The sequence below is a fragment of the Hyposmocoma kahamanoa genome, unplaced genomic scaffold (genome assembly GCF_003589595.1).
Source record: "Hyposmocoma kahamanoa isolate Upper Pololo Valley unplaced genomic scaffold, ASM358959v1 65, whole genome shotgun sequence".
Lineage (NCBI taxonomy): Eukaryota > Metazoa > Arthropoda > Insecta > Lepidoptera > Cosmopterigidae > Hyposmocoma > Hyposmocoma kahamanoa.
The window spans coordinates 1,452,937-1,477,141 of NW_020653853.1; the positions used below are offsets into that span (position 1 = coordinate 1,452,937).

The 24,205-nt window shown below is 41.9% G+C and overlaps 1 protein-coding gene across 1 annotated transcript; it reads left to right on the forward strand.

Moving 5' to 3' along the window:
• Positions 1 to 262: 262 nt before the first annotated feature.
• On the forward strand, positions 263 to 13,774 carry LOC113231589. Its single transcript, XM_026465958.1, has 9 exons — positions 263 to 280; positions 347 to 426; positions 1,969 to 2,218; positions 2,312 to 2,709; positions 2,809 to 6,868; positions 6,944 to 7,077; positions 9,567 to 9,799; positions 11,125 to 11,230; positions 11,406 to 13,774. The coding sequence occupies exons 1-9, from the start codon at positions 267 to 269 to the stop codon at positions 11,693 to 11,695; spliced, it is 5,565 nt and encodes a 1,854-aa protein (XP_026321743.1). The 5' UTR covers positions 263 to 266; the 3' UTR covers positions 11,696 to 13,774.
• The last annotated feature ends 10,431 nt before the right edge of the window (positions 13,775 to 24,205 follow it).

Consider the following 24,205-nt stretch of genomic DNA (forward strand, 5'->3'; position numbering starts at 1 on the left):
GCACTGGAGGCGGTTTTGGAACAAAACTGTGCAGCCTGATGTGCCGTTGTCCGTACAAGATAAACGGCACCACCAATCCTCGACACGTACTAACGTCCGGCGCTCCGCAGGCGTGCCGCTGGTCGTGCGGCGAGTGCGCGTCGTGCAGCCAGTGCGCGCGCGGCGAGGGCTGGGCCGCGCGCTGCGCCGGCTGCGCGGGCTGCGCGCGCGTGGCGCACGCGGCGTGCGCGCGCCTGCCGTGGCGCTGCGACGCGTGCCCGCGCGCCATGCCGCACAAGAAGTACGTGGCCCCCGCCGGCGCCCCGCGCCCCGCGCCGCCCCCGGCTAACGCCCGCTCCGTGTGCAGGTCCGCCTCGGGGGTCCCGCCCAAGGGGAGGAAGCCCAAGCCGCCGCGGCGCGCCGACTCCGACGACGAGCCCTCCGACGGTAATGCGACCCCGGCCCCCGCGGCCCTCGCGCCCCCCGCGCGCCTCCCGGCCGAACAGAGAATGTCGAAGGAGAAGCAGAAGTTTTTCAGGTTCTCCGCGTTCAACCTGGTGAAGCGGCGGCGCCGGCGCTCGTCGGCCGAGTGGGAGGGCTGGGACGCGCGCGCGCGCTGGGGCGAACTGCGCGTGACGCGCGTGCAGCGCCTGGAGTTGCGCCTGCCCTCCGAGCCCTCCGAGCCCGGCTCCTCCGGCTCGGGCTCGCCGCCCCCCTCGCCCCCGCCCCCCTCGCCTCCGCTCCACATCTCCACGGTGTTCGAGCGGCTGGCCGCCGACGCGGCGCCCGGCGGCGCCTGGGGCTTCGCGGCCGAGGCGCAGAAACAGGCGCAGAAGCCGCAGAGGCCTCGGCCCCCCGAGCCCGCCCGGCCGCCCGAGGAGGCGCCCCGCTCGCGCAGGCGCAGTAGATGTAGCGATCGGTTGCTCACCACGTTGTTCGATGGGTTGTCGGAGTTTTACTCGGTGCGCACGGCGTCGCGGTCGCAGTCGCGGCATAGGCCGGCGCCGAAGGTTCGGGAAAGCGAGCGGGACCGCCAGGTTCTGAAAGAGACGCGGAGCACGTTCCGGAGGTACCAGGCGTCGCTGCGGCGCGAGCGGAGCGCCAGTCGAGCTCGGAGTCCGTCCCGGCCCAAAGTCGAGTCGAGGGAGAGGAGCCCTTCGCGGCCGAGGTTCAATCTCAGGGAGCGCAGCCGCTCGCGGCCACCGGAGCCGAGCCGGCCGAGGGTCGATAGACGCGGCCGCAGTCCGAGTAGAGAGCGGCCGCAGGTAGAGGCGCCGGCGCCGGACGCCCCTTGGGCCGCCGAGGCCCCGCCGCGACTGTCGGCGTCGCAGCTGGTTAGGAGCGCGGCGGCCGGCAAGCTGCTGGGCGCGCGCGGCGTTGCGGACGCGGAAAAACTGTGCCGCGGACTCGCGCTGAGCGGCGGCGGCGGCGGCGGACGCCCGGCCACCAATCAGACGGGTAAGATGGGTTCGTGAGGTGCGGCGAAAGTGTTTGGTGGATCACCGTCTCGCTCGCTCTGATTGCTGGCCGGCGCTCCGTCTCGGTTCTCGTTGTGTCTGTTCGGTGCGGTGAGTGGGCGCGTTGCGTTAGTTTTGCTTCATGCGGACGCCGAGCGCCGATGACAAATTCAATTGTTATTCGGGAATCGGCAGTATCCACACATGCACTTTCGCTGGCGCCTCGGGCCGTAGCGTTAGTTACGTCGCTTTTTGCGTTTGGTTTCTTTCGCCTGTCCTTTCGTGTCTTTCGATCAAATTTTTGTCGCTGAGTGGTTTTGCAGGTGAATTTTCAGTGCGATCAGGTAACTTGAGGTGTTGAAATCTTTCTAGTGCGAAAACGAATCGTAAGATTCGAAAACGTATTAATTTACTGACGTGTGCAAACGATGTTATTTTCTTAACCCTTCTGTTACTTTTTCCTTTTCTGTTCGGCCTTAACGCACGCTAGCTGACGACCGCGACGGGACACTACAGCTCCGTTTGGTTGCAGATGCGAAGAGACTTCCGCCGGGCGTGACGGAAGCGGATGCGGAGTTGTTCAATCAGGCGCGCGCTGCCTCAGGGGCGCTAGACGAGCTGCCGGTGGCCGTCGCGCCTCCCGCCGCCTCTTTAACGCCAGCTTCGTCCGTAACCCCGCTGCTGCCACCTTCGCTGCCCGCGCGTTGCCCATCCGCCATCGAGTTCGGCCAGTGGGAGATCGAGACTTGGTACTCCAGTCCTTTCCCGCAGGAGTATGCGAGGTAATATGTTAATGTATTTCGTGTCTTGGTTGTCCGACGAGGTTCCGTAACATGACACAGTATGTAACATCTCCCGTTTGCTCATTATTCCAGGCTACCCAAATTGTTTTTGTGCGAGTTCTGCCTCAAGTATGCGAAGAGTCGGGCTGTGCTCATCAGACATCTTGACAAGTGCATGTGGCGGCATCCACCGGCCACTGAGATATACCGTTGCGGAGACATATCCGTCTTCGAGGTGGATGGCAATGCGAACAAGATATACTGTCAGAACCTCTGTCTTCTGGCAAAACTATTCCTTGACCACAAAACGTTGTACTACGACGTGGAACCGTTCCTCTTTTATGTGCTAACGAAGAATGATGCAAAGGGATGCCATCTAGTAGGATATTTCTCGAAAGAGAAACATTGTCAGCAGAAATACAACGTGTCTTGCATTATGACGATGCCGCAGTACCAGAGACAGGGCTACGGGCGGTTTCTCATCCATTTTAGTGAGTGGTGAAATCTCTATTACGATTTTATTGCACAATTTTACTTTGATTGTGTCATACGTTTATGGTCAATACTAAACACAACCCTCCTTTTTTCAGGTTATTTACTGTCAAAAGAAGAAGGGCAACCGGGTACACCAGAAAAGCCTTTATCGGATCTTGGAAGAGTATCATATCATGCTTATTGGAAATCTGTTATCTTAGAATTTCTTTATGATTATAAAGATAAACCTTTTACATTTGAGGACATAGCTCATACAACGGGAATGCATATGAATGACATAGCAGGCACGTTTCAATTATTAGGTTTTGTAAGATATCTTCCAAACAGTGAATCAATGAAATTAGGACTTTGTATAGACTGGAAAAAAGTTGATAATCATATGAAGAAGGTGAGAAGTCGGCCGCGGTTAGAAATAGATCCTGAATGTCTAAGGTGGACTCCACTGTTAGCACCGACAGTGAATCCGTTCAGATCACCAGACGAGAATTCTGGGGACCAGGAAACAGAAAATGAGGAGATGAAGACTGAGAGCGAAGATACTGCGACAGAAGCCGATATTCCCGAGCCAAAACTTGAGACAAAGGCTGAGCCCAAGCTAGAGAATCAAGATGAGCCAGTGGAAGTCACATCGTCAGGTAGGAGACGAACTAGACCGCTCAAATACAGTGAAACGACATACCAAACAACTTCTATTGTGGACGGCAGAAAAAGAAAGCGAGATGCTAGCAGAAAAATTTCGGAATCGATTGAAGATAAACCTGAGGAGACACCAAGAAGACAAAGAAGCGTCGCAAGGAGAGCCGCACTTCAGAATGACAATGAAGAAGTCAGGAGACCAAGTGTTAAAGAAACTATGTATGCTTCTGATAGTCAAGAAAGTCAAGACAGCGCTGACATGGCTGCCATAACTCCTGTAATAATGACTAAAGGTAAAACAAAACGGAAACTTTTGTGGAAAGGAAGGAAACGTCAGAAAGTCCGTAAAGCTACTGTTAGAAGGAGTTCCCCAGCCGCTAAGAAACCCAAGTTGGACGAGAGTAAAATCGAAAATGATTACAAAACAGATGATTCAATGGACGACCCTGAAAAGGCTAACGCGTCTTTTAACGAAGGAGACAATAATTCGTCAAAGAAACCTGTTGCGAAACAGGAAGAGAAGGCTAAGAATTCAGAAGCAAGTTCTGAAGATTCCTCAGGAGAAGCTGATGACGAGATGGATGTTGAAGAAGGCGAGGACAAGAGAAGCGTGTCTAGCAAGCCTGCCACGCCTCGACATGTCGAAGAAAACAGTACAGACAATCATACTAGTGACATGGAACTTGACAGTATTCACATGGATTCTCCAAAGTCTGTGGCTGAAAAGAATCAAGTTATCAATGAGACTGCAACAGACAAACCAGAAAATCATGATAATGTTGTAGATGATAAACCACAAGCCTCTGCTACCGATGTAGAAACAACAGAATCGACACCCAAGGAAACCGAGGAGATGAAATGTGATACAAGGAATGGCGATTTAAAAGTACTTGATGATAAAGACACTATCATTATCTCTGAATCTGATGACAACAACAGCCAGAGTTGCCCTCTGCCATCACCTAAACATAATGCAGTGGCTCCGGCGGGCAAGAACAATGAAAACAAACCCAAAGAAATTGATGAAAATGAAAGTCCTTCTAAAGTCATACCCGTAGTTTCTACAGAGAATGCTCACATAGTCCTCGATCCCAAAGTTCAGGAGGAAGTGAATACAGTTAAGTCGTCAGCTGATCTTATAGTACCCAGAATAAATCAGATCGAAACGATAGTTGTCGAAGGGGAGTCTGATAACGCTAACTCTCCGCAAGTAATATCACCCAAGAAAAACGATAAGTCTATTATTAATGATTCTACAAAACAAAAGACACCAGATAAGGCGTACGCAGAAGTTAGTGATCCAAAGAAATCTGAGGTCAGGAAGGAAACTGTAATACAACACCAAAATGTTGATGATAAAGCTGCAGAGAAAAAATCGCCAACTAAAATTGATACGTTAATACAAAGTTTAGAACCCCAAAGAGATATGGCGAGCAATGTTAAAAAACCTGAAATGCCTAAAATAGACACATTCGAGGAAACGGATCTTAGAAATAGAACGCACACACCAATTGTTAGCAAGGAAAGTGATATGCCTTATAGAAATGATAATCTGAACATAAGAAAAGATGAAATTGTTATTACGAGAAACGTTATAGAACCTAACTTGCAATCGTATCAAACTCCTTCATTGGCGCCTGTAGTGAATTCAATGACAATACAGCAAATAAATCCAAGCCATCATTCATTCATGAATCACAGAGTGAATGTGAGCAAAGAATCACAAGCAGTGCAGACCGAAAAGGTTCAGAAAACCAGTGAAACCAATCGAGTTATAAACAACATACCTGATATACCAGTTATTAACAAACCACCAGCTAAATTAGAAGTTCCACATCCTATATCATCTCCAGTAATTAACCCAGTAATACCGAAAGTGCCTAATGTGACAGACATAAATTTTTTACCGCGGTGTCAAAGTGCTAATGCCGCTGTCAATTTAGGATTGGAAAGAACTGACTTGGATCCGAGTTTCGTGAATAGCATCCAAAATTCACTTGGCGGGTCAATGCATGTTGTTGCAAACCAAGGCCAAAACAACCAGGAGAAGAGTGACCCGAATTCGAAACCTAGAGAAAAGAGCAAACTTCGTGACGTAAGAGTCAACTCAGCTCACAGTAAATTGGAGAAACCGGAAAAGAAGCAAGGCAAAAATGATACTCCTCGGAGTACACCCGAACCGAAGATGTTTTTTCCGGAACAAAACACCCAGACCAGTGGACGAAAACCTGAAACGTCAGTGCCTACTAATGTAATTAACACCACTGCTGTAACGAGCAAAGTAGAAACTAAAACTACTAATGAAGCACCAAAAAAACAAGATTTTTATAAGAAGGAGAAATCGAATGCCGCCAAATGCGAGTCAAAAAACGTATCAGTTAAACACGACAAAACTTGCTCATCACAGTTAAGTTTGAAACCTGATCAAAACGACTTGAACAAAATGATACCCAAATTCAAGTACGACAATGAATTGATGCCTAAAGCTGACTACGCCATGAATCAAATACCCAATTACCACACAACACACGCGCAGTATCAGTGGGCGCCGTGGGACCATACTAGAATACAGGGAAGTTGGGAAAATAGGTTCTTGGATATGAAAAATACGGACAAAAATTACTTAGACAAATTTACACAAGGTTTTAATCTTCCTCATCTGGAACAAATGCAAAAGTCGCCTCAAAAGTTACATCCTAAATACGATCAAAAAGATTTCCATAACATCGCCTACGGCGCTTTGTCGGCAAGCGGCGCTCTCTATGCCACCACCAGTCTCCCGCATTTTAAGGAGACGAAAACTCCAACTTCCAAATCTTCAGATTGCTCCCAAAAGAACGAGTGCAAGCCCGCTAAACAATCGAAGACGACGACGGCGTGTCAAACGCAGTGCGAGGGGAAGAAATCTCAGGCTCAACAGCGGAACGAAGCGCAAATGAAGCAGATGCTGCAGCAGCAGGCGAACAGCAAGCAGCAGGAGGTGGCGACCAGCTGCGCCGAGTACCGGCAGCAGAGTCCGCAGGTGCTGACGTCGCCCGGCTGCAAGACGCCCTTCGGCCAGAACGGGCCGTGCGCGCAGGACAAGAGCGACATCGAGAAGAAGGCGCGGCAGCACGCCAAGAAGGAGGACAAGGACGGCAAGGAGGAGAGCTGCGACGGCGCCGCCATGAGCCCGGCGCTGCAGTCCATGGGCGTGTACACGCCCGACTCGACCAGCAACTCGGTGCACTCGGTGCAGTACCCCGCGTGCGAGCTGGACGTGTCGCAGCTGGGCCTGGAGTCGCCCAGCAGCATCGGCTCGGACCTGGCGTCGCCGTGCTCCATGCTGCACATGCCGCACCCTTCGCCCAGCCCGCACGCGCACCACTCGCACCACGCGCACGCGCAGTACTCGCACGCGCACGCGCTGCACCTGCCCGCCATGGCCGGCCAGGGCCAGGGCCAGGGGCAGGCGCAGGGCCAGGGCCAGAGCCAGAGCCAGAGCCAGCCCAAGCAGCAGAAGATCACCAACCGGAACAGGTGCGCCCCCACCCCGCCCCTCCCCTACCTCCCTCCCTACCTCCCTCACCAGCGCTGACCGTGCCGTGCTTGCAGGAACGCGACGCCCAACCCCGCGGCGGCGGACGGCAAGGGCGCCCTGCGCGGCGCCGCCACGCCCCCCGCACGCCACCGCGCTACGCCGCCCACGCACCAGTCGCACGGTACGTGTTCGCCCTTCTTCTCCGTCGGTGAGTGCGATTTATCATTTTAGCTTTGCGTCTCCGCCCGCTGGAACCTAACCTCCGCGTCTTCCGATAGGGTCGCTTCGTCTTTAACCGCACGGTACGTTTAGGTCGTAACGGGTGAACGTGTCGCAACCTCACTAATAAACAGGGATCGGAATAGGTAGAAGTTTTTTTTACCTAAACTTCAAGGAACATAGACAGAAATTGGAGACTGCCTTACGACAATATTTTTTAGCTCCTGGACCTGTTTGGGATTCGGGAAATCACTTAGGTACATTAAAAATTGACGTAATTATGACTTATACGTGTCAGAAAATGATAAGTACAACCAAACAATACAACCAATAATTGTTTGCCCCATTGTTACAAAGTCTTAGTCGATCCAGTCTCGGAATCACTACAGACGTATTATTAGACCTATCTTCTATAGATTCTGGTCCCTGATAATAAATTAAAAAATGTATAGTGTTCTGTAGCTATATCGTTTGACTGGTGTCAAATATTACGAAATTGATATTTAAAATGAAAAACGGTAATATGTATTTTCGTTTTACTCCGTATTTTTTATCTATTTAGTCAGCTTTATAAAACGAATTTAATTTCGAATTGTCACTTTATTATTAAGGGTGCGGGATCTGAACTTTGTCTGCCCCGTGTCTAGAATTAACCGAATGCTTCCGATACGGTCCTGATTACACACTTTTAAATGAAGCGAAAGTTTTGGTAGAAACAGAACCAACATTGAGATGGATGTATCGAGATAAAATCGTATAGTACTGTGGAACCTAGCGGAATTCTATGGCTGGACATAAAGCCTCCCTAGCAGAATTTTCCAATCAACGTGATTTACTATCATTCACATACGGTGTTCTAAAGGGCAGGCAAGGGTTTTGTGTCAGGTTTTCTCAAACTGATGTGTTTGATCGTTGTTATTGCTATTTGTTCATTTGTCTAATAGGAAGACCAACGGCTTAAAACTAAATTAAATAATTATACCGAAAGACAGATCCTCAAAAATAGAAATACAATAAGGAATCTTCATGCAACATTTTAACTAACCTAAAGGGGTTTCCCAATAAGGCCAAAACAAATAATAATAATAACGCACACACTCAACATAGCCCCGCAATAGGGAAACCCTGTGTCACGGGTGCCATGGACACACACATAAACAACAACAAATTACACCCAAACTCACGAGAGAAATAAATGTAGGTCATACAATTGTTTCTCCCGGCCCGGGAATCGAACTTGGGACCTCTGCGCGGCAGTCCGGAATGGTAACCATTCGGCCACAGAGGCAGTTAAAACAATTTTGTATTTCACTATAACACTAATTGAGACATTGAGTTGAAATTTATTCGTGTAATCTCGCGAAATGGTCCGGTCGAATGGCCACCTCGCTCATGCGATCTAACGTTGTTTTATCTATGATCTAGTCGTTGGTTTATGCCAACAAACCAACAACGTTAAATGAGCTCGACAACAATATCAAACGCGTAATTGCCAACGTTACGGCCGATATGTGTGGAAGAGCGGTGGAAAATTGGTTCCAATGAATTGAACACTGCAGACGTGCTCGCTGTGGTCATATGAACAAGATCGAATTCCATTGTTAAATGTAACAGGTGTACTGCACCTGGAATAAATTTCAGTTTGATATAGCAATAATTCCGTGTTTCATTGAAAAACAAAATTGTTATGTACTTATTGGAAAACACAATATAATAAATATAGTAAGTGTCTAAGGGTCGTATTCCAGAACTCTACTCAATGCTTAAGTCAGGACTTGAGTATGATTCAAAGCACTAGAAATCATACTCAAGTCCCTGCCATTAGGGTCGTATTTTCAGTGCTTGTGTTGCCAGTGCAGTGCTTGTGTTGCCAGTGTATTCCAGAACTCTACTCAATGCTCAAGTCAGGATTTGAGCAGACTTGAGTATGATTTCAAGCACTGGAAAAACGATCCTAACGACAAGGACTTGAGTATGATTTTCAGTAGTCACTGCAATACTCAAGTCCTGACTTGAGTATTGAGTAGGGTTCTGGAATACGACCCTAAGTGTAATTTGTGTATAATAATAATAACACACACACTCAACATAGCCCCGCACTAGGGAAACCCTGTGTCCCGGGTGCCATGGACACACATATAGACAACCACAAATTAGACCCAAACTCACGAGAGAAACAAATGTAGGTCATACAAATATTTCTCCCGGCCCGGGAATCGAACCTGGGACCTCTGCGTGGCAGTCCGGCATGGTAACCGTTAGGCCACAGAGGCAGTTATATGTATGGTCCATGTACACGCATAACGATTTTTAAAATTGTGTATTGTGTATTGTGTTTGTATATTTGATTGATTGTCCACGATTGTCTATAGCTTGAAAATGAAAAATGACCGAAGGGATCTTAGTAATGTTCGAAGCTGGTCGATTGGTATAACCAATAGACGCGTACCGCACTGAAAGGTTAAATTAACATTGCAGGCGGTGCAGTGATGCAAGGCGGGAGCGCAGGCGGCGGCGGCGGGTACCAGGGAGGCTACCTGTCGTTCCAGCAGCAGCAGCAATATCACGGCGTTGGTGTGGGCGTGGGTGCTGTGGGGGCGGGCTCGGGATCGAGCTGGGCGCCCTCTTGCTCGTTAGCCAAGTTGCAGCAGATGGCCGACGCGCCACAGCACCACCCGCCGCCGCATACGCCGCCCGCACAGACCACGCAGGTACACTACATTACGTATCAACATTATAGAATAAATTACCATGTTTCTTCACAATTGTAGTAATGAATTCATACTAGTAATGCAACGGAAATGTCGGAAACAGATCTGAAAAGTAAATCTTAGTGGAAAAGGAAGTGGAAGCGGAAGTATAAACTCTATAAAATCTCTAAGAAATTGTTCCAAACAGGGCTTGTTTTTGGTTTCATAATTACAATTAACAACATGAAACTCGCGCGCTCCGCCGCCAAGCAAATCGCGCTAGCGCCTGATTCGTTGTTGTAAACTTCCGATTAAAGTGCCGTTATAAAAGTTGCGGAAGCAGAAACGGAAACAGATGTGGGAAAACGTGCGGAACTTCCGCTGTTGCGAAAGCAAAGGTCTGTTGCATCACTAGTGCATACTTTATGCTAAAAATTGAATAGAAATTAAGTTTTAAGTAATGTTAGTTGATGTATTAAGTATGTATATCTTTTTTTTTCTAACCATCTGCGATCAGTCTTTGAACCATAAACAGATCCGTGATATAGTTTAGTGTAGTTTCGAATAAAGAGTCCTGTGACTTTTCTTCCTTAGCCATTACTTGGCTGATTGTATTCCACTGATTCAAATTTCTAGTATCCTTGATATTTCAAACCACTGGACATTTTCAAACAACTCGAACCACCCAGATGCTTTTCATCACCCAGAGATCTTGTCAATACATTTGTATGTTGATAGTCGTGACCTTACTTTTCCTTGCATGTCAGTATCTCCTGTTTGAGTCTAAATATTAATTTATTTCAATACAACTGTTACTGTAATATTTCTTCAGTTAAAGAACAGCATTGGGCTTTGTCAATAGGTACAAAAAAAAATTGGGATTTACAAGAGATTTTTAACTTTAAAAACTAATCTAACCTAAAAAAAATCCCGCCCTGTATCGTGCCCGGCCGAAAACTTCCCACTATACTGGCAGCATTGCCTCGCTGAACGGTAATGGACACTTGTTGAACAAAACCACGACACAGAGCGGTGATCGCAGCCCCAGTCTCTGAGTCGACTCAAACTCACGACCCAACTCTTTAAACAACTCCTGAGCTTCCGAACCCAGAGCCCCAAAGTCTCGACCGCGACCGGAGGGAAGTGGTACATTGGCTCCAAGGCAGAATATTTAGCATCTTTTAGTTTCGTGGCATTCTCAGCCGCGGAACCTGCCAACCGCGAAGTTGGTCTTAATTAAATGATTTCAAGATAGTTATGTACTTCCTGGGCTCTTACAAACCAAGGTGATAGGACTATGGTTTTTAGTACACCGAGTATTATATCTGAGTTAATCTCGTTTGCAGTACGCTGCAGCGGCAGGTACGCCGCCGGCGCACTACCATACGGCGCCCAAATACTACGCCTCACCCAATCAGCTCGACTCTCCGCGCAACGCGAGGAATACACCCAGTGAGTTCTATCTAAGAATAGTATTAAAACAGGTCTATGACATTGACAGCATTAAACCATTCACTAAAACCACTCTCGACAGGGGATTTGGTGATCGGGGCTTTATAATGGAGATAGGAAGATGGCGTGATTGAATTTTTTAACCGTTTAACACATTCTTATTGAACACTTACAGGCAACTTAAGTCCGATGCAACATATGCAAATGGCAGCTCCAGGGTCTCGGATGTCGCCCAACCTGAACTCGCACTCTATCATTAGCCAGTACGGCCTGAACGGATACCGCGTTCCGCCGCAGCAACAGTTCAACAACCTGCCCGTCCAGATGATGAACGTCCAGCCTACAGTGCAGTACCCTAGCCCCGACCCGAGGGCCCAGCAGCCGAACGTTTATGCCTACAGCTACATCAACCCGCCACCTCCGCCCCTGACCATGCAAACTTTGAACTCTACGATGCGTCGGTAGCCAAAACCAAAAACACAGTGATTGTGTGACAAAAAGTGTTAAGTGTAAGTGCAGTGACCCTTTTAACTTTAAATTTGTGGATTTATACAGTGAAGTCAAGTGCCGGTTTGTTTTTAAAATTGTACAATAATACTCACTTGACATTCCAAAACTAATTTATTCATTTTTGGGGCTAAATTGGTTTTGATCCTGACCTAGGCGTCCTCGACCAAAAACAAAGAGTGTATCATATTCGCAGTGATTAAGGCATAGTACAAATAAAATTGCTTAAGTATTAGAGTGTATATAACAATTGATAATAACATTGACACCACTTGAGTTGCCTTAGCCCTCCGCACCATGTATTACTCTTATGCAATAATCTTAACAGTGGCAGCTTGTTGTTTTGTATTATATATTAGGTAACTGGTTTCTCATTGGGGAAAAGCAGTACCCATTATAGAAGCTGAATAAAGTACAAAATTGCAGATAATGTATTTAAAACTTTTATATAATAATGACTATGTCAGTGAAAAGTCGCATAATTTTAGTGCAATAAATGTATTACTCTGGTAGACTTTGCATGTGTGAAATTGGTGACACGTAACTGATGCACTTGGTGAAAGCACTGTGATAATCTAATGATTGGGCAGTCGATTGTAGTGTGCGCTTAATTCATAATAAATTAATATATTCTTGATTTCCAAAGAAATAAGTGTAAGTCTTCGGTTATGTAGACGTGAAGTGCAATGTTTTTTGAACCACATTATTTCTGATGTAAAGATTTATTTGGAGGTTTCACGTTTTATATGTATATCCTGTTGAATTAATTGTTTGAAACTCACAATGTGTAAACAATACAGTGGCTTGTACAGTGAACACAATTTAATATAATTTTAATATAAGTATTAGTTTTGTCTAATCTGTTCTTGGAAGTGCCTCTTCTCGTCCCGTCTGCTTACCCCGGTGTAAGATATTGTAAATGCATTGCTTACTAACACAAATCTGTACATAGAGTTGATATAATTAGTTTTTTATGATAGCATTTGATTTGATCAATGTGATAGTGTCGTAGCAGGAATCTAAGGGCCACGGACACGTCGGCCTAAGCGAGGGTTATTTTTATATTTTGTATTCTTTTACACTGATAGAATTTAAGTTTTTTATAACGATAGTTTGTTTCTACGCTTCGCCCTAAGCATTATTTTGGTGTTATCCCAGTAATTTATTGCCAAATGTTATTAACACTTGCGATTACGTTTAGTTAGGTTAGATGCGTTTAGTTGCGCACGCGTAGTGGTAATGTTTATGTTTTAACTCCGCACGTTTCCCTTAGGTTTTAACGGGCATCTGTGTTAAGAGATGGAGTGATGCGCGTAGGGAAGTTGTGAGCGTGGAGCCTTGCGGCGACAGGACGCCAACGCCGACAAGTTAGAGGGTGCGCTGGCAGAACTATCCAACCTTTGGGCCTAAATAGACGACTGACTATGTATAACTGTTTCTGTCCATGGACACGTACAACACCTGAAACCACTTCTTTATGTCGTGGATAAGTACGTCGTCCAGGATATCAAGACCCGTATTAATAAATCCATTTCAAGTGCAGGGTTGATATTCAGATTTTAATTGTTTTTATTAATAAATATTACTCAGTGCACATTAATGGTTACTCATTGATTACATGTATTTAGCATTTACGCTATACCTCAAGATTGTTATACAGTCTTAATAAAGTGGAGATGACTTCATCAGAATACTGGTGATACCGACTTGATACTCAATACTGGACTTGAAAACTTTATTAATACGAGTTTTTTGTCTATGATGGCCTTTGTAGATTGAGTGAGAAAGTTATTTTGTAATGTGTGGCACTTTTATTTTATAATTAGCCTTTATATGTCTTTTGTAAGATCTCGTTAGAATTTGAGAAAATTTGTGCAGTTTGGTAGCTTGTCTGGTTGTTTGGTCTGCCGGTGGCACCTTCACTCGAATCAGTAATTTATTTGTAAGATCTGCTCCTCTAAGGTTATGGATGTTAATTGTTACTAATGTGTAGAATATACAATATTGTAAATACAATAACAGTAAGAAACATGTAGCAGGTGTTATCACACAAAATATAATTTTGTGAAAAAACTGATGTTTTATTTATAACCTTTTGCGATCTATATCTCGAATAACATCGCAGACTTACGAATCAGTTAAAAGGATATTACTATATAGTTGTCTTTGCTTGTCCTACCTTTAAAAGAGTTAATTATATAGTAATAGAAATTTAAAAAACAAATTAAGTAGGTTCTGCATCCGGCCAAATAATAGGCTCATTTGACATTGCCGCGGAACTTAAGGCGACGTTTCGCCTCATTCGACAACGCGCGAGAATTCGCGAGAATGTTCGAGAATTCTCGCGATTGCGCCAGAGGTATTTATAGGTGTTCAGTGCTTTAGATCTTTTATACGACAAGGATGGTGGACTTAGATATTACTTTTTTGTGAAGCGAAAAAAGATACTTGAATTCACCATTTGTGGAAGTATCGAAAGTTTTTTGGCCAATATCTAACATTGTGCAAATGTTTATATCTTTGTAGCTGTATCGCAGACGTTCAAACGTCGTACTGCATCTCCCTTCGCCCTACTTTCCGCGAATTCACCGCCGACAGTGGTGTGGGTGGTGAGTTTACGCATGAATGTCATAAAAACTTCATTTATGACATGGTTACCTCTTTATTTTTTTCCATCCCCTAAGGGTTACCTAGAGTGTGCCCTTTAGACTTTTTTTAAACACACATACCCTAGACAAGACAAACATCCCCTAGAGGGCGGCGCACGGCGGGAGCGTCAAAATTATAAGAACCATTCCATCCTAGGGCCGCATGATAAAAATACCGTCGTTATGCTGCAAGTTATACCACAGATTCTTAATAGCTAAGCGCAGGGCACACCGCGAACGAGGCTAAGCCAAGCTAGCTAACTTAGCTCACGTAGTTGCATGCAAAACTAAGCTAAGAAAATAGGTAGTATGTAGTGACGTGCTATTTATGTATTTACACTATGGATACGTACACGGGGGTACACGAGTTAAGCTAAGTTAGCTTAGTTTCGTTCGCGGTGTGGCCTGCGCTTTACATTATACTGCTTGCGAGCAATAGTGATGAAAACAATATAACTTGTCAACCTATACGAAGGAAATGTCTGTTACGTTACATCCGTTTTAATATGTACGTATATATAATTATTTTACTGTTATATTCAAGTACCAAAGTATGCTTGCATATGTTGTTCCGTGACCTCACTTAGGGTCTTAACTGAAAATCAGTGCTGGGAACGCGTTGCGTTTTCCAGCAAATACTGAGTTTGTCACCCTTTTGTTACCGCGGCTGGCACCACACAAGGTATCTCAATATATATAGTCTTCTTTTATATTATTTGTGTGAATAGTTCACGTTTTAATTTTATCACATTTTTGTATATACATTTTTATTTTGTGTTTGTTTGTGTTTTTGTTTCGTAATTATACAGGGTGTTTGGAAGGTCGATGCAAAGCCTTAATGTGAAGATAGTATAGACTATTTAGAAGCATTTTAGGTAGGGTTGTCTAAGACGAAGTCTAAACATTTTTTTTAATTTAAATTTTAAGATTTTTTGAGAAAAAGCCAATAATTTTAGAGGTATGGGCTAATAAAGACCAGCTCAAATAATAACTCAATTATTTTTCATTTTATTTCAATAAAGTAATGTGCACACAGTCTAATAAAACATGTTTTAAGCATCTGTATCGTGGGAAATATTTTTTACAGGCTTTTAAAGTTTACGAAAATGATGAATAATTAACGAAACCGGTTTTTTTACGTCATTTAAAAAAAAACGGCAGGTGGTGTTTTTGTTCAAACACTTTTAAAAACATGCTTGGTTATTGCTGTTTCTTTTAAGGTATCATTTATGCAGATATCTTACAAATTCTTAAAATTAGGTCCTTTTAACCAAATTAAAGGCGTATTTAATTTTGAAGGCAGAGTAATAAAACAATATTTTAACTGAAAGCATGTGTTATTTATTGATGTTCAAAATGACCGCCGCGATTTCTAACACAAGCACGGGCACGTTTTCTTATTTCTGTAGTTGTTGTTTTCAACATCATTTCCAGCTTCATGGTAGCAAAAGCCGAATTAATTCTTTGTATTAATTCTTCTTTAGTGTTTATTTCCACACTCGTGTACACTAGTTCTTTGGCCCGACCCCACACAAAAAAGTCCATCGGGGTCAGGTCCGGTGACCGAGCGGGCCAAGGGATGGGCCCATCTCTGCCGATCCAGCTTTGAGGGAAGGAATTATGTAAGTGTTCTCTTACATTTAATGTCCAATGCGCTGGACAGCCGTCTTGCTTGCTGGAAGATGATTTCCCGGTCGGTATCAAATATTGGGGCACCAGATTCCTCTGCAAGCGCTGGAAAGTCGTTTTGCAGAAATTCTAAATAATTATCACCATTCAGATTATCCGGTAAGAAGTGCGGACCAATCAAAGTTCTGCCAATTACTCCCGCCCAAACATTGACAGAGAATTTCCTTTGGAAAGTCACCTGCTTTTTCCAGTGCGGATTATTATCCTTATTGGCCCATTGATGTAAATTGTGAAAATTTGTAATTCCCTCCCTAGAAAATTTACTTTCATCCGTCCACAAGATTGATTTCAGGAACCACGCATTTTCAATGTCTCCATTAAGGAGCCAACGGCAGAATTCAATCCTTCTGTGAGGATCTTGCTCTTCCAGACCTTGCACACCTGTTCCGTGGAACGGATACCTATTATTAGAGTTCAGTGTTTTCCACACTTTCCATTGGGAAATGTTTAGATTTCGAGCTATTACTCTGACGCTTGTTCCAGGATCCGCTTCAAATGTTGCCAAAATATCTTCCTCGGTGCTAGTACTGTGTCTACCAGGGTTGACTCCAGGTTCCGCACGGTGTATTCCACTTTCAGAAAGACGACGAAATGTGTTGTAAAACACTCTAACGTGCGGCACCCTGCGATTCGGATAGCGCTCTTGATACATTCGCCGCGCCAAAGATACATTGCCGTCTGCTCTTCCATACATAAATACGATATCCGCATATTCCGCATTTGAAAATTAGCCATAGTCAATTCAACGCAAGTGAATAGATAATAGTCTAAAATCAACACGTGCAGGAGCGCAAAGGGCTACAGCTGAACACGGTGAAGGTGAAATATCACGAATACGGAAATAACGTCTAGTAACACGGGCAGTTGTCACTTGACTAACTAAAAATGTGACGACTCCCTTAATACTCTCCCTACTCCTGGCTAAAGAAACGTCGTTTTAGCAATGTTCGCCATCCCCTATTCACCTGCCTGGAAAACCCCAATTTATTGCCGTCCTACTCGCACCGTGCGCATTGGCTGTTATTTGGCGATACCTTACGATTATTGTACACGTGCGCAATAAGTGTTAGAGTTGCTCTCAGTTATCATTTCCAACTAAAAAATAAGTTAAATGACTAAAAATTATGTTTTATTCGACTGGTTTGAAAAATAATTTTCTTTCTCAATTTGGTTTGTAGGTCCCAATTTCAATAATTTATTACGTATCTGCATAAATGATACCTTAAAAGAAACAGCAATAACCAAGCATGTTTTTAAAAGTGTTTGAACAAAAACACCACCTGCCATTTTTTTTTTAAATGACGTCAAAAAACCGGTTTCGTTAATTATTCATCATTTTCGTAAACTTTAAAAGCCTGTAAAAAATATTTTCCACGATACAGATGCTTAGAACATGTTTTATTAGACTGTGTGCACATTACTTTATTGAAATAAAATAAAAAATAATTGAGTTATTATTTGAGCTGGTCTTTATTAGCCCATACCTCTAAAATTATTGGCTTTTTCTCAAAAAATCTTAAAATTTAAATTAAAAAAAAAATTTTAGACTTCGTCTTAGACAACCCTACCTAAAATGCTTCTAAATAGTCTATGCTACCTTCACATTAAAGCTTTGCATCGACCTTCCAAACACCCTGTATATTTGTTTTACGTTGAATGTTTTGATCGTGTTTTGTTTTAGTTCTGTTTTGTTCCGTTTTCTCTTTTTTTTTTCTTTTGTCTTTTGTGGTGTCATTGTGGTAAACAAATAAATGTATTTTCTTTCTTTCTTTCTAAATGTGAAAGAGACAAAATGAATATCAGTCCTGACAATATTAATGGACGTCTTACAATTTTGACGAAAACGAATGATTCACATTTCCAAATACAACATGAACTATGTAAATTTCACCTCTGTGGTCGAGTGGCTTGCACACCGGTTTTCAGAGTCGCCATCTCTGAGGTCCCGGGTTCGATCGGAATCGATCCGATCGGGTAGTCTCGAAATCAGAAGGGTTTCTAAGCAAGATGAACCTGATTCCCACATGTTAAATCAACTATTGTTCCGATTAGAAATGTCAAAAGTTTCCGATCGGCCAGTTGTGAATCGCAGTTATGTGCCTCGATTCGGAAATGACGCAGTTTCCGATCGGGAGAGGCAATCAAAATCAAGCTGCAGCTGTCTTTTATTCATTAGGAACGGTGCGAGCGGGACAATTAGCGACCTTTCACTATTTTTAATAACAGTTCGAGTGACATTCGCGACTGAACGTTGCCAGATTGTTTTAAGTCTCTAATACGTAGCGTTATGTAAAAAAGTAAGGCTTAATTTATATTGCGGTGGAACGGGATGGAGGCGAATTTTTGTAAAGAAAGAAAGAAAGAAACATTTATTCGGCTATTACAAATAAAATATACAAATAATAATAATATTAACCTAAATTTCAATTAAAGAATAAACCACTAAAAATAAATAACCAAAAAATATATATGTATTACTAAGTACATAATTAATAGCCGAAAAGGCTAGCCAGGTCAGCTTAATGCTGGGCAGAGCCACAGCGCTGATTTTCAGCTGGAGCCTGAGAAGAGGTAGATGGCTATGCCTATTTAAGAAAAACTAAAAAGAATAAGAAGGATTTGATGTAACAATGTTGTACATAGCATAATGAACTTCATGGTCTATTGTGTAACGTACAAACTGGATACGAGCCAAAAATCACGTCGCGCGTCTTCCGCGGAATTCTCACGCATGCTCGCGAGGATTCCACAGCTGTCGTCGGCGACGAAAGTGGCGCGCAATATAAATTGAGCCTTATAGGCCATTTGTTTAACAATCTTGAGATGTCTATTGAATGAAATTTATATTTATAAAATGATTTTTACTTACCTTCAAATACAAATACTTAGGTTCATATGAAATTGCATGCCTATTTTTAACCGACTTCAAAAAAGAAGGTTTTCAATTCGATTGTATGGTTTTTTTGTATGTATGTTACGCGATAACTCCGGTATTTGTGAAGATTCTTTTTTTGTTGGAAAGAGGGTATCTCCGTAGTGGTCCCATTTAATTTTGAAGAAAATCATCCACCTCTAAGGGTGGCTGTTCACGCATGAAGATTCATTTTTATAAATAGCGCCTAAATTTTATAAGCAGCAATTGTTTTACTGGTTGATTTTGCTATTCTCCAATTCAAGGCGATTTTCTCTCGATATACTTTGAGAAATGGGAACCGATTTTTATTATATTTTAGTGGCGAACTAGGGGATGAATCTTCGTACTGTGGAGGTTTTTTAGTACTCTGTACTGAGATTATTATACCTATTTTTGTATTTGTAAAGCATGTTTCAATAAAAAGATGTATCAAGATTGTTCACATTTAGTTAAGTAGCTTCATATGAATAAAATAACTTAAGTATTTTGGAGCGTTCGTTCAATGGCCGAGGGAGGACAAGACGAACCAGAAGAACTAAACGAACTGTATGAACTAGAAGACTGACTTAATTCAGTTGACCGATTGAACTAGAGATAGGATTCCACCTTTTAGGGATCGATCAGGCACAAGGTCTACTGCATGCGCGAAGTCGATATTATACGACTGCAAGCAGTCATTGCCACGCCAGGTGCCTAACTCAGGAGCTCAGTGTATTTTCTGATGTCGAAATGGAAGCAGAAATCTTACTTATACCAAAGATGACTTTTTGTTATTATGGAAATAAATCTTTATCAAAATCTCCCATCTTCATTTGTGAACTCTGTGATGGAATTTGCAATATAAAAAATGTAACAAAAAGTAAAGCTTTGTAAAAAAATAATTTCAAGAAAATTGAAAATGTTCACCAATTGATGACGTACAGATCTGTGGAAACACGTTTGATTACAGCCTATGGGTGCCCAAGAATAAAATAAATGAGACAAAACAACAGTGATCCAAAGTTTTGTGTTTATTTTCTCTAAAAACCGGTAAACCGATTGATTTTTTTACATTAAAATGCTTATACTCTACTAAATACTATTACCATAGTAATTGGTACTACTTCAAAATACAACAATCAGCAGATTTTCAAAAGTTTTTTGTCCTTTTTCAGTCCTTATTAAAAAAAAACACCGAATTATCGGGAGGTTGGGCACAAGATTTTGGATGTTTGTTTATGAATGATAATTTGAATTTTGAAATAAAAAATTAAAACCTGAATATTTTAATATTTTTAATCTGTTGCAAAACCACAACCCAGACACATAACGAGACGTCATACGTAGTTCAATAACGAAACGTCAAATTCGTAATATTCTCACAAGTGGTGAGTGCACATTGTTTAGTTTGTTTACTTACCAATGACGTCACGCGTTTTGAGTTAACATACAGAACTTTATTTAAATCAAATAATATTTTTCTGGGCTGTATTAATACAAACATTATGGTTAATTTTATAAACTTGATTCCTATTGCAACATTTTCAATAAAATTTATTTCTATAAAATTTAAAATGTTTACAATAAAAACATGTATTCCAGTATACATTAAAAATAGATGTAAATAAGCAGAATTTTAATTCCTTGCGACATAAATTGGTTACACGCATTCATACCAGACCATATATATTCATACCAGAAGTTAACATAATACAATATGTTTGTGACGTCACAGCCTTAATGATATCCACCACACTAACTCGGAATCGGCTTGCGAAAACTATTTTAATTAAAAAAAAAAAGATCTAAAAGTTTGTGGAATTACATCTATTTGCCAAGTTTTATTGGAATATATTCTTGAAATTTAAATGGGACCAATACTGAGGTACTCTCTTCCCAACAAAAAAAAATCATCAGAATCGGTTGACAAACTCGAGCTATAGACAGGAAATGAAACTATTTTTCCGCATTTAAATCGCGTATATTTGTTTTTTTTCAAACAAGCCGACGTTTCGGGCCCTTTACAGGTCCCATGGTCACGGTTGACTGAGGTGGTACAGTCTTCAACCAGTTATGTCTAATATTAATGCAAACCGCCCTATTTTTTCCACTATAGTAGGTATTTAATTAATAACAAATAAATAAGGTATTTAATTAATAACTATTGTGACTATAGTGGAAAAAATAGGGCGGTTTGCATTAATATTAGACATAACTGGTTGAAGACTGTACCACCACAGTCAACCGTGACCATGGGACCTGTAAAGGGCCCGAAACGTCGGCTTGTTTGAAAAAAAAACAAATATACGTAGTACATAGTTTTATTTCCTATGTGTAACAATCGCGAAAACCTAAGAACTCGATAGAGCTATAGAGTTATCACGTAACATACGTAAAAAAAATAGAGTCGAATTGCTAACCTCCTCCTATTTTTATAGTCGGTTAAAATTTAATTTCACGTACCCATTGAAGCATAAAAAAATATGTAAACACGTTAAAGAACAGCGTGAGCACTTATAAATAAATATACAACTAGTTAATTCATTATTATTAATATAAAGATAAAACGCAAAGAAAATCCCTTCTATCTGGCAGGGCTCGATAAACTAGGTGCCAACGATCATCATTATATTCAATAAAAATCAATATTACAATTAATACAGCGACATATCACGTCACATTCTGGTAGCTGTAAAGGTCCCGGCTGAGTGAGAAGCTTCATATCTCTCTCATAGGTGTCTCCTACGGCGATAAAAGTCGATAAAACCTCATAGAAAAGATCTGTAACAAACGCGGTAAGGTTGCTGACTCCGGTCTGTAGTTCAGTTGGTAAAGCGGTGACAATGGTTTGGTACAAACGCAGGTCAAGTCTTGTCAGATCGAAGACAATTTTCTTTGTGTTTGATCTTTGTATTAATAATTAACAAAGTAATGGAATAATTTCACAAATAATGAAATGAATATCATCATGATACAATTCAATAAAATCATTAGACAACTAAATGTCACGCGAGAAAACAAATAATACTGTTAAAAAAGCATAATAAAATTTATTTTGGAAATTCGTTAACCTTAACATTTGGTTTCTTTCGCGTTAAAAAAAGTATTTTATGAATTAATTGAAGTTTTCAAGAATGCTCAGGAATTTGTCTAAAATTAAATCGATACATTATCCTATTTTCTTCTCAATATTCTTTCGTAGAATCAAATACCGCATTGTACGGGCCAACAAAGAATAAATATAACACACGACCTACATCAAAACAAAAAAAATAAAACTTAATTATAGCATTTATCATAACATCAAATAAAATTTTATAAAGTTGTAACGTCGTAGTAGCACGTAGTAATGTGTTATTATAATATATAATTTAGTATAGTATAATATTTAACATAGTGATGTCAACAATTATTATAAAAGTCCGATTTTTCGACATAATGCTTGCCTCAAATGTACAGAACCTTATCGTTCTTAGTCCGTAATCGGTACATGGTAAAAAAACTCATATTTAGTAGCAGTTGAGCTCCTTGTGAAAGGGTTCGTTTAAGGAGGTACTGTCATCATATTTATATCTGCCGCCAAGCAGTAATGCTCACATTATGACATTCCGATTTTGAAGCGTAAGGCTGTTAGGTAGTGGTTACAAACGGCGACTAGCAATGATGCAAACGCCCGTTCATTATTGCATCGATACACACGCGCGATTGCATCGGTGCAATCGCCTATACATCCTAAGGGTCGTATTCCAGAACTCAATGCTCAAGTCAGGATCTAAGTTTGATTTCAAGCACTGGAAATACGACCCTAATGGCAGGGATTTGAGTGTGATTTCGTGTGCTTTAAACCATACTCAAATCCTGACTTGAGCACAGAGCAGAGTTCTAGAATACGACTCTCAGTGTAGCGATGCAAACGCGCGTTTATATCGTTGCAGTCGCGCGCTTGCATCACTGTCACACCCCGGACACTCCATGCAACGATCGAAAGTTATTTACCTACTACTACTACACACAGCAAGGCGCTATCTACACACGCGTAAATGTGTACGTGAAGTGGCAGGGTTAACCATCACTTTTTTTTTAATAATTACACATGTTCATTAGGTATTTATATCGATATAATATTATATTTTACATTTATTCACTCCCTTGAATAATATTGAAGATTTATTTACAAAAATATATTAAAAGCACTTAAAATGTTATATTTTGGACAGGTACGTTTAAATAAGGTAATCAAGGTATTTGAAATTGCGTGTCCAAGTTTATCATTACTTAGTTAATAATTGGGTACATTCACTACGCAATATTGAATTTTAACAAATTGAAAATTCGAGAACCTTTGTCTACTATCTCACGAAGTTATGGCTTCTCATTATATTGATATAATAAATCTGTAATAGTATTACATATTACTCTGCACTAAATAAATTAAGAAAACAATAACTGAATGAGTCTCAGACATAGGTAAGTTATTTCATCTTTCGGAAAGGGAAACTCCTCTCTTTATCCCGTTTAGATGATGATAAACAACCGTCCAAAGCACAATTCACCACCGTTATAAATAGTAACGTATAACTTTCGTAATGAATAAATGAAAACTATATTCAAATATCAAAGCCGTCGTAGTGAGAAAACGGCTCGCCGACAGCCCTGTTGTCGTTTAATCAATGCGACCGTCAAAGTGCGGCGTGGTGCGGTATCTAAATCTAGGGAGGGGCGGAGAGTGTCCATTCACGTTACTTTTTTAGTTCTCTGTCACTGCTTAAAATCGCGCGCGCGTGTGTAAAGGTAGGCAATTAGCGACTGCATCGCTGCACTTGGGTCTTCTCAACTAGTGCCCGTAAGAACTTTGCGATTTAAAGCTCTGAGTGGTATTTGAACTGTTATCGGAAGGCGAGTTGCTTACCTACAGGCGTACGACTTGATCGTCCCGTCACTCGATATAAAAAAAGGCCCCGAAAGATTTTCATAATTAAGAGACTTATCTGAAGATGCTTTGTTCTGGCATATTCATAAAGACCTATACAGCTGGATAAATTATATTTATATACCTTAACATTAGTAATCAAGAGGCGGAGGATAACACACAACATGTGCTGCTTCTTGAATACAATACAATGCTACAATGGGATTTATATCTGGCTACATGCATCATGCTTTACAAGAATTGTAATAATAAATGGCCGTATTATCATTAACATAATCTATTTATAACACAGAAAGCTTTGAGCAAGG